This window comes from Python bivittatus, unplaced genomic scaffold (assembly GCF_059951505.1).
Source record: "Python bivittatus isolate LINGU-HERP-01145 unplaced genomic scaffold, Pbiv_v1 ctg000610_np1212, whole genome shotgun sequence".
NCBI classification, from domain to species: domain Eukaryota; kingdom Metazoa; phylum Chordata; class Lepidosauria; order Squamata; family Pythonidae; genus Python; species Python bivittatus.
The window spans coordinates 32,083,097-32,094,603 of NW_028277088.1; the positions used below are offsets into that span (position 1 = coordinate 32,083,097).

General features: G+C 37.5%; 1 protein-coding gene across 3 annotated transcripts; it reads left to right on the forward strand.

Moving 5' to 3' along the window:
• The first annotated feature begins 8 nt into the window (after positions 1 to 8).
• CBX3 (chromobox 3) lies at positions 9 to 10,604 on the forward strand. Of its 3 annotated transcripts, none has more exons than XM_007420811.4 (6): positions 32 to 170; positions 1,677 to 1,727; positions 5,382 to 5,524; positions 6,874 to 7,039; positions 7,647 to 7,741; positions 9,022 to 10,604. In XM_007420811.4, exons 2-6 carry the CDS (start codon positions 1,704 to 1,706, stop codon positions 9,146 to 9,148), a joined length of 555 nt encoding a protein of 184 aa, XP_007420873.1. In that variant the 5' UTR covers positions 32 to 170; positions 1,677 to 1,703; the 3' UTR covers positions 9,149 to 10,604. The 3 variants fall into 3 exon arrangements, with proteins under 3 accessions (XP_007420875.1, XP_007420873.1, XP_088006827.1); XM_088150701.1 differs by lacking the exon at positions 32 to 170 and adding an exon at positions 214 to 804; XM_007420813.4 differs by lacking the exon at positions 1,677 to 1,727 and having other exon boundaries at positions 9 to 170.
• The last annotated feature ends 903 nt before the right edge of the window (positions 10,605 to 11,507 follow it).

Genomic DNA, 11,507 nt, shown 5'->3' on the forward strand with positions numbered 1-11,507 from the left:
CGCAGCAGAAGCAGGAGCAGCGGCGGCGGCAGCGCCGGGCGGGTCTGCCTCTGCCTTGCGCTGCCCCCTCCCTCCGTCCCTTTCCCCGCCCCCTCAGATGTCGTTGCTGCTTCAGAGCGCGCCGGGAGCCAGGAGACTACAGGGGAGCGGAGCCGTTGGGCACCATTGAAGTCCGTATCTTTCTCTCGTTCTCTCCTTTTCCCTCTCTCGCTCCTTCAGCTTTTTCTTAATTCGGTGATAAATAGTAGCGTAGGAGAGAACTGGTGGGGAACCTCTGTGTTTGTGTGTGTGTGTCCCATGCTGAGCTTATATTTTATGTAACTCCTGAGAAATGCTCAGGCGTGGCCTCGTTTTGCTCTCCTCCATTTTCCCCCTCGCGGCTCCCTCTCCCTGGCGGATTGACAAGCTTGAAAAGAGGCCGCGGGGTTTCCCAGAGCGGCCTTTTGACTTCTCGGCGGGCCTGCCCCCGCTCGGGTCTTTCATACTGGTGGGACGGAGCAGTAACGATCGGTCGAGCCCCGAGATTGGCAACCCGCGTATTTTTACCGCTGAAGTGCAAACACCTCTGAACCCAATGAGGCATCATCCTAGTGACCGCAGACCTGTTCTCTCCCCCGTCCCCTGCGTGTCAGCAATAAGCAGAGGAAGAGCAGGCCCAGGCCGCGGGCAAAGCAGGAGCTGGAGGCGTGGACTTAATTTTTAAAAAGGACTAACCGCTGAGGCTTTAGTATTTCGATTGGGTGCTGTTGTGCTTGCAGACGTGGGGCAACACTTGGGGTGTCTTCCGGGGCTCGTCGAAGTGGGGTAATGGCAGGGAGTCGTCCTGAACGGCCGAAGTGATTTGGCGTTTTCTGTCTCTCCTGATCCAACATTCTGCGCTCTTGCTTATGGGATTCTCATCCGGGATCACTTCCTTCCCACCCGCCCGCGTACCTCGTGCTTAAGGCGCACTTTAGTCTTACGTTTTTTACGACAGGCCTTTGTTAATCTTGCGTCCATTTATTCTAAATGGAAGCATGGTGCACAATTGCAGTGACCTAAAAACGGCTGTGAAAGAGCATCTCTGAGATGTCAGGCTTTGGGATCTTGATTTTTCTTTCCGTTGCTGAGTCTCATGGCCGATGTTCTTTGTAGATTTGCAAAGGAGTCCTTCCGAATTTTAAATTGTAGAGAGGGTCGAGGAAGACTTGCACAGACAAGCTGCAGACGTTCATTACTTATAAATCAAGTTAAAGTTACATTATGATTACCATATTTATGATGCATAGTAGTGTCCGTAGCTTATGCAACTGTAATTCTGAAATCCTTTTGAATGGTTACTTCTGATACGTACATTGAAGTAAATTCAGTGTTATATAATATTGCATCTTACTCTTGCAAATATATTTTATTATAGCATGTTGTCTTAAGGTTTTGAAAATAAGGTTTTCCTATAAACTTCTGTTGAGTGTTAGATTAGAATGTATGATATAGATGATGGTGAGAAGCCAAGGTATGTCTTATCAAACTCCAAATAATGCCTAGCATGATGGAGATAGAACTTCAGCCTTTGTTAATGGTATATATGTGTGTGTGTGTGTGTTTGTGTAATCTCCTGGATAGAAAAAGGACCATATTTGTATTGAGGTGCCTTCCTTTATATAATGCAACATTCCTTTTGTCATGCATTTTTCTAGTAAAAGCTCAGCAAGTCTTCAATAAAAATGGCCACCAATAAATCTACATTGGTAAGTTCATGACCATCTAAAATATGTAAGGATTTTACCAGCATATTTCTTCAGATTTATTGTTGGCATCTCTATGCAAAAAGATACATCCACATTTCTCCTCCCCAGCATTATTTTATTAAAATACCCAACCTGAAAATAAGGCATCTCGAAAATATGCATACTCTGGCTCCATCAAACTTGCTATGTTATGCAGTCAGTTCACCTCTGCATGGGAAAGGGAATAATCCAAGTTGGGGGGGGGGAATAGCCTTCCCAATAATATGACTATATACTTAATTTGTTTCTCTTATATTGAAAGGCAACAATTGTGTAAATCTTAGGTAAAGTCTCCTTCAACTCAAGTTCTACTGGTGACTTAGTGGAATGCCCATGCAGTTTTCTTGGCAACAGAAGAGAAGTGGTTTGCCCCTGCGGCCTTCCTGGATGTTTTTTGACTTCCCAGTCTAGCCTACAACCTGGGAAGTTTCCCATCTAAGTATTAATAAGGCCTGACTCTGCTTAGTTTCTGAGCCCAGACAAGGTCAGCCAGGTTGCCACTTGCTGAGGTGTGTAAATCATTACATAGACTATAAATCTAGAAGAACAGATACAAAACTGACACAAGTTAATGTAAAAAAATCTTGGTTTAAAATTTGTGTTTTAGACATTTTTGATGAGATATTGGCAGAGGGGAGGAATTGGGTCCCAACAGTAGCTGGATTTCAAAAATACATTAGCACAGTTCCTGGGACTGCCTATCTCCGTTTTTAGCTCCAGAGTTAGAACTTGGGATGTTCTAGATAATGTATTAGATCAGTGAGCATCACTGATGATGAGAATCAGCGGGCAAGGTCTATTAGCTCAGTCTTAGAATCTACTCCAGTATGAAATTCCTTTGAAGGGCTTTAGTCCCAGGTAAGCATGAATAGGACTGCAGTTGTCTGGGGGGAAATGCCTTATTAAACGCAGTGAAACCTCCTCATGGATTGGATTGTTTTGTTAAAGGTGGGAGGAAGCTTGCACTAAAAGGATAGAACAGGGTCCACCATAGTCATTCCTTATTTAACAAGTCTAGTCAACATTTGAGAACCCATATTAATAGAATAAAGTATATCCTCATTAGTGTTCTTAGTATAATACTGTTATCTGCTTTTAGAGAAAAGCTGCTTCAGATGTAGAAGAAAGGATGAGTTGAACATAGCAGCTTATTTTGTTAAGACACATCCTGCACCTACTTTCTTAGAAAGACATGTGCTTTGGCCAATATTTGGAACAGTTGAACTAGTTCCTGTAAAAATGTTGTTTATAACAGAGAAAAATATTTTGATTCTAGTGCTAGTAGGTATTTTCCACAAAGTCCTGTGACCTGCACCTTGTATTTTTATACATAGCTTAGAAGGTGGTGTGGTTTTATTAGTAATCATGTGTATAAACAAGTATATCAACTGAGTGAAAATATGGAAAGAAAATTGCATTTTTGTATGAAGAATAAAAATGAACAGCTGAGTACATTGTCTTTGTCTAGAAAAGGCAGCACTAATGTTGCATCTAAAACTCTGCCAAGGGTGCAAATATTGTATGTTAGTTTAACATACTGGTTTTACTTGCTAGGTTTGACATGAATATGCAACTTACCATAATTTATAGATAAATATGAATTCTAAAATATGGCTGGAAAATAACTGATTTTGGGGTGAAAATGTAGTTGTATATAGAGGGATGGGGAAAATACAGTAAAATGCCATGTATGTGTCTTTGTATTTTCAACCTTTTGAATTTTTTTGTGCTAAACTCCCAAGATTTTAAGTGGATCATAGAAATGAACTAGTAGTCTGACGTTTAGTGTTTCTCAATTTTAAGACAAGATGTTGCTTATTTAGTGTATATGGTATGTAGATTTTATGTAAATTATAGAGAACAATCACTTTTATGCAGACTGTTAACATACCCAACAATAACATCCCAAAGGGATTTCTGCCATTGGGTGCTATCATTTTTGTGAAAAGAAGATGTCAAGATTTTTGCGAATTTCTGGTTGTCTTTTAATGGTCAGTCAGTTTTTCTGGGTACTCTGAGCCAGTATCAAGCATTACTGGCCCTTTCTTTGTATTTAACCTTTTTACCTCCCCCCAAACTTCTGTGATGCCTAGTACTATAAATATATTTTTGGGATTGCAATCCTGACTGTGCTTAACTGAAAGTAAACTCTGCTAAACAATGTCACTATACCAGTCAGTAGGTATAAAATTGTATTCCATATAGGACAGATAAAAACAACGACCTTTTTTATTATTTACATTTTTTGGAAATACTGATCGCTCATTTATACATATTTTTGCTAGTATTTTGTGAGTGGGGTATTTAGCATTAGCCTTTAATACAGTTGCTCAGAACCCAAAGAAACTATCACACTGCTTTCAACCTGTTTTGATACTCATTTTCAAAAGGTAGCACAGGAACGCTGCTCTAAAGAAAAGGTTATGGCCCTATATTGAGATTCACAAAATTTGAAATTGGGAGATCTTGACATTGTTTCTCTTAATCTGGTTTTCCCACAATTAATATATCTGTGAGGATTAATATGGATTATACTGTCACTGTATCACCTATTTTGAATTACCCTTTATGGAATGCATCCAAAATTGTGTCCGGGCTTTGCATTTGTTTCTAAAAGAACTGCAACACTTCTAACATTACAATAATAAACTGATTTCAAGCCAACGCATAGAGATATTACAGAAAATAACATCTTACTGAATTGTGTTTATTGAAGTTGGAATGCTTTGAGGATGATGTGGATGTAATAACCTGCTATCTGAATAATAATTGGCTGCTAAGAGCTTTTCTATGGAGTTTAATTTAAAGCCATTTTCAGTCTCCTTTTAAATTTCTTGAGTTTAAGTTCGATTGAGAGCCAGTTTGGAGTAGTGGTTAAGGCATCAGGCTAGAAACCAAGAGACCATGAGTTCTAGTCCCACCTAGGCACAAAGCCAGCTGGGTGACTTTGGACCAGTCACTTTCTCTCAGCCCTAGGAAGGAGCAGTGGCAAACCACTTCTGAAAAACTTTGCCAAGAAAACTGCAGGGACTTGTCCAGGCAGTCTTTGAGAATTGGATGCAACTGAACAGATTAAAAAAGCAAGTTCCATTAGTGCTAACATTTCTGATACAAAGGGCATTTGTGTCAGTGAAGAAATTTCAATCAAACTATGTTAAGAACTGCTCTTGCACACACATCTTCTTGTATGTTTAATAAAAGTTGAAATGATGCATATATACAATTAAAAATGTTTGATACATAGCATCTGAAAGCCTCAAAACTGCTTTTAACTGTTGATTGCTATTAACATTGCAACCTATGTTTCCTTATGTATGCAGATAACTCAGGGAGCTTCTCTTCTCTTTAGTACTTACCCACAATTTGTTTGGCTTGCTTTCTATTATGCAAGGTTTTTTTAATGTTAATCCATAAAAAGGAAATGGCTAACAGTAATTCTGAATAAAATATTTAGGACAATGGAATAAAAGAGATAAGAAATGCACAGATCTCAAAAGCTCTTGTTTAAAATAAATCTAGGTCTTATTGAACAGAGTATGACATTTTCTTCTTGGCTGAAATAAAGATTTAGTATTGCTGTTAAGATATATATGTGCAAATGATTTTGTTTTATAGCATAAAATGGGGAAGAAACAGAATGGCAAAGGCAAAAAAGTTGAAGAAGCAGAACCTGAAGAATTTGTTGTGGAAAAAGTCCTGGATCGACGTGTAGTTAATGGCAAGGTGGAGTACTTCTTAAAATGGAAGGGATTTACTGAGTAAGGAACTTCATACAATTTTTTTCTAAAAAGCTTTCAATACCAGTGTTAAATTGAACAATTCCATACAGATATGGTGTGAAAATAATAGATTGCTACAACCAATTTCAGGAAAAGTCAAGTTCATATCCTCTAGAGCTTTTGGATTCACATCCAATATGTATGGAAAATGGGCAGGAATTACACGTTATAGTCCAAAATATCTGGACTGCACTTAGACTAATAAAAAATATTTTCAGTATAAAACTGGCTTCCCTGCTTAACTTTGGTAGGGCTGTGGTAAATGCTTCATTTCTCATTGGATTGTGCTTTAGCTGTATAGGCCATGAACAATCCTTCTGCTGGATGTATGCCATGTATAATGCAATCCTGAACACGTTTGCTAAGCAGTCAGCACCATTTCATTCAATGAATTTATTCCCAAGTATATACAGTTAAAGCGTTAATATTTTTTCCAGGCATATTCTTCAGTTATAGGAAAAAAGTAGACTAATTATTAAGCATTTTAATACTCAAATTACCAATATTGATCCAGATTGATCTGGAAATTAAGAGTGAGTTCATGCTGTCAAAGTATAATGGTTATTTATAGCCCTTAATTTACTCAAATTGCTAGGAGAGTCTTTGAAAATTAACATTAAGAATTGACCATCTTTTTCCTTCTCTGTTGGTGGTAAATGCTTTGTAGGATTGAGTTGCTATATATTATAATATAGCAATTCAGGCAAAAAAAGCAAGTGTTAAATGCTTAAGAATAATAATTCAGTTTTCTACTCACTGATTTTTTAAAATTCTCTCAGCTATTTTGAATGTGCTTCTACAGGCCACATCTCATGTTATATGGCATTGCATAATTCAGTTTGTAGCAGGGTTGAGCAACATTTTGGTAACCAGGAGCCTCAATTTATATTTTTGGATTGAGTTGAAGCCCGTACAATTAAGGCTTTGTTATATATTTTTTTTCCTCGATTTCTAGGTAAAATTCATTATTTTCCACAAGCTATGCTTACTTTAGAGTTATATTACCATGGGGGGAAGGGGGCTCAGAATCTGGAAGACTGCATTTGTCAAGTTTTAGCAATAATAGTTGACTGCAAAATCGATGAGTAAGAACTGCATATGACATTCCATAGTATGGTTGCTACGTATTGACTGAAATAATTACCCAGTATAGTTTTAATTTGGTTTAGCTACTATAGGAACTAGTCTACAAGAAATGGGTTATCAAAAAAATAAACTCTTGACAATTGAGTTGCTCTAAGAATTGAGTAGTTAATCTGAATTTCATGTATAACTATGACTTGTTGATTTCTATTTTTTTTCTTGTTTTTTTATCAACTTTTTTGTAGTGCTGATAATACATGGGAGCCTGAAGAAAATTTGGATTGCCCGGAGCTAATAGAAGCTTTTCTGAATTCTCAGAAAGCTGGTAAAGAAAAAACAGAAGGTACCAAAAGAAAATCCCTTTCAGATAGTGAATCTGAGGACAGCAAATCAAAGAAAAAGAGGGATTCTGTAAGTTAATGAAAACATTAAACATGCATTCATGTCTGAATAGAAAGAAGACAAGGGAGGACCATGTACTCTAGGAACAAGCATCTCTTACCCCCTGGTTAACGGCTCGATTTTCATGGGTCACTCCCAGCACGCATATGGCACAGGCATAATGCACTTCTAATCTACTTCACATTCAGTTTAATCCCCTTTTACATACTCATATGCCAGATCCCTGCATGCTCTCAGTTTCTTCTTCAGCAACTCTGCTTCTGAAGTTACCTTGTTATACTATAATTGAAGGAGGTCACTATCACTCCATTCCTGGGAAATTTCTCGGAAAGGATTTGAAATGAGGACATCTCATTCCTAGGGCGGTGAGGGAAATGGTAATACCGAATTCCTTCACTGAGGGATGAGAATAAGAGAAAGCTGGTCAACAGGATGCCTGAAACTGGGGGCAGGATCTGCAGCAGATTGCAAGTGATTTCTAAGAAATGCATGCGGTCTACAGGCTAGCCCTGATTTACATAGTTCTGAGTGTATTGATAGACCATATGCTGATTTTTTCCAAAATCAGAAGGTAATGGAAGTATTTACAATTCTCTCTAAATATTTACTCCAACAGGTTGATAAACCCAGGGGATTTGCACGTGGTCTTGATCCTGAACGAATAATTGGAGCCACAGATAGCAGTGGGGAACTTATGTTTCTTATGAAATGGTAAGTAGTAGACTGGCAAACTAGTTTATAGTGTGGCTTTAATTAAACTTAATAAAAAATAGTATTTTTTTGTTGCTACAAACAAGTTTAAGTGATATTGTTAGGTTGGTTTTCCTTTTTTAGTGTTAATAAATCATACCATATTATTTAAGAAGTTAAAAACATGTTATAACTTTATTTTATCACATGTAAACTATCTGACTTGTAATATTACTGTACCTGTCCACAGTTATTAAAACTATTTTGCTCTTGTGTAAGGTATAATTTGCCACAAAAGAACTTGAGTATACACAACAGCAACCTAGTTTCTTTCCGGTTATTTTTGGGAGCACATGCCACTGACTTTGTGGTGATTAATTCTCATTAGATCTTTAAAATTGACAGCTGTATTCATAAATCTCCATTTCAGTCCTATTGATTGCAGAATTTACTCAAAATTAGCTACCAGCCATTCTTCTCACACACTAACAAATTTTGAATTATTAGAGTAGGAATTCTTAAAATTTCTTTAATTCTCCTAATAATATAATGAATATGAGAGCTGGGAATGCCATCAAAAAAGATGCTTTGAAATGCATAGAAAAGAAATTTTGTCTTTTTTTTTAGATTGTGCAATTCATGCAACCCGAGAAAAAGACATGGCTGTTTTTAATTATTCGAAAACAGATACTTCATAGAGCTGCTGTGAATTTCAAAGCACCTCTTTTGAAGCATGAATAACCCTTACAGATTCAAATCTGCTTGCCTGAAAAAGAGCCCTAGCATGTTAATGGGTGTTTTGATTGATTGATATGGTCTATCAAATTGGTATCAACTTTTAACCACATAGATAACTTTGGAATAGATGTGCACAGACTTAAGCTGTGTGTAGTAATCTCAAAGACACTAGTAGTCTGGTTTAAAATTAGCACTCCAGAGAAACAAGTAAGGATTTTAACTTCATGGCAGTTCAGCCTTGAATAGAGCAAGTTCAGATTAATCTATCTAAATAAATGAAAAGCTGTTCCAAATTGTATCACTCTGCCTTATGATACCTGGTTCATCTAGAATTTATACATATGCTTAGTTAAAATGAAGTTTTAATAAGACCACCAAAGTTTAGGAATAATAGCAGATTACATATGTCTCATAAATGCTGCTAATGCTCTCAAGGCTAAAGGGGAAGGATTGTAAAGACCGATAGCAGGGCACAAAACAGGGTTTTGTGAGCCATGGGGTGTCTCCAAATGACTTTAGAAATAGTTTTCAATATATTAATTGGACATTCTCTCTTAAAACAGGAAAGACTCAGATGAAGCTGACCTGGTATTAGCCAAAGAAGCTAATGTGAAATGTCCTCAGATTGTAATTGCTTTTTACGAAGAACGATTAACTTGGCATTCTTGCCCAGAGGATGAAGCACAATAATTGTTTGCATTCTCTCCCTCCCCTACCCTTTTTTTTATATATGTATGATTTTGACTTAACAAATGTGGAAAGCTTATAAGTCCTAATGAGATAAGTTTAGTTATTTTTAAGGTAATGTGTTTTGCATAAAGAGGAAAGCAAAAGGTTTGTGCTATCGCTTTGTTTTTTACAGGAAAGCATTTCATACTGCTTCCTGCATATTAAATGAAGTGTTTTATAAAACTTGATAGTTACTAGTGATCCTTAATGGTAATTTGTTCAGTTTCACAAGTGTTTTGTAGCTCTCTATACAACAAATGTGCATGCATCTTTTCTGCCATTTAGTGTGTAAAGCCATTCTTTTTAGTATTTGTGGCAAATTGGTTCTAAGAGGACCAGGTGAAAATTTCATAGTAATTTGAAAGTGCACACTGTATATTACTTACTTTATTGTACATACTGGTGAACAGCTATCAATAAAATAGTTTTATATTCTTGTGCTTTCTTTGCCAAACTGCAGGAAGCTAAGAGGTTTTGAAGGCTATTTTGGTATGGATAACATCCACTAATGGATAGAGGCAGAGGTGGTTTTTTTTCCCCAAATGAACTGCTATAACTAGACAGTTATATGAAACATATAGTTTCTCCCACAGATGTTTGTATGTTGTTTCCCAGAATGAGCAAAATAAGGGGAAAAAATGAACATAAAAAGCTTTTGTGGTATACTGAATTTTTCAGTTTTTAAAAAACTAGTATCCAGGCTTGGTTATCATATTTATAGTCCTCAAAGTATATGGCTGAGCAATCAAATCCTGATTTAATCCCCTTAAACCCTGTATCTGATGCTTCACAAGTTAATAAGTTATTGATGTCTTAGTCCTGGCTTGTTTAGAAACTATTATCCCTAATCCCCGATACGCATTTCACATAAAGTTATTTTAACTGATTGCCTGATAGATTTATGTAGGTAGCAAAATTGAAGAGTGGAACTGCAACTTAGAGGACTCTGTTGGAATATACAGCACATACGTATCATATGGTCAATCGCTAAGTCACAATTTGATCATCCAAATAGGGTTACTGTGTGCATGATTAATTTTTAAACACAAGTGCATGCAAATAACTAGCATTCTTTCATACACACAAGTATTTTTAATGTGCCTGTAAAAAGTATTGAGGCAACTGCCTCTATATTTTTTGCTGTCTGTACTGATTGCACTAGCGATACCTCTTGAAGCTCTTCAGGCAAAAGGCAATATAGTCCACTCTGGAACAGATTTGTCAACAAGTTATCACTCATCTCTGGTATTTTTGGGTCAGTTTATGGATTCATTTGGCTTTGGTTATTTTCAGTTTGGGTGAGCAATAAGGAATCTTGTCATGTATGACTTTATTGTAAGGTTAGCCTGTTTCTATTATAGTTGAGTCAGTGATTCCATGCATATGCTGAGTAAATAAAATGGATTCTTGAAGCTCACCATAATCACTTTCTATAAAAAACATCAACTTCTCTCATTAAATTGTAATAATTCCTCTCATTTCTGAGAATTGCTGTAAGGATAAGTATGGCACCACTCTGAAAGAATTAGAGTTCTAAACATAAAGTGAGTTTACTGCCTTTCAATAAACCTATTTCCTGATACTTGTTGAGGTTCCCTTCAATTTTTCTGTATTTTGCTGATTTCTTCTATTTTGTTCAGTGTTTGTATTTCACTCTGCTTATGTTTTTCTCAAACTTTTATAAAAATATATATTTTTATGCAGATGAGCCTACAGGTAGTTCTTGGATTACGACCACTCGTTCAGCGACTGTTCAAAGTTATGACAATGCTGAACAAGGGAGACTTACGACTGGTCCATGAAGTTGCAGCCGTCGCAGCGTCTCCGCGGTCACGTGATCGCAATCTGGGCACTCAGTGCCTGACTCAAGATTACAACATCACAGCAAGCCACAGTTACATGATCGTGATTTCTGACATTCCCTGCCAGCTTCCCATGAGCAAAGTCACTAGGGAAGCCAGCAGGAACTTGAACGTTGCTTCCGCTCCTGCCACTTTTTTGCCCACCTGCACTCCTTAGCACGTACCCACGCACCTGCCTGTACTCTGTAGCACCTGCCCATGGCACCCCCATCCCCCGCAGCTCTCACTGCAGGCCTGCTTGCCTGGGACTCCCACCTCTTTCTGCTTAATGACCTGCACGGTCCTGGGGTTACAACAACTGGGGCTGCAGGGATTGCCGTTGCTAAGTAATGTAGTCATGTGATGTCACACTTTATGACTGCATCACTTAACAACAGAAGTCCCAATTGCTGTCATAACCTGAGGACTACCTGTATATGGCTACATAGAAATAGACTCTAGTGAGGATAGAGGATTTT

Coding starts and splice junctions, on each gene's coding strand:
- CBX3 (XM_007420811.4), top strand. CDS start 1,704: ATGGCCACCAATAAATCTACATTG. Junction 1,728..5,381: donor CCACCAATAAATCTACATTG/GTAAGTTCATGA, acceptor TTTGTTTTATAG/CATAAAATGGGGAAGAAACA. Junction 5,525..6,873: donor AAATGGAAGGGATTTACTGA/GTAAGGAACTTC, acceptor ACTTTTTTGTAG/TGCTGATAATACATGGGAGC.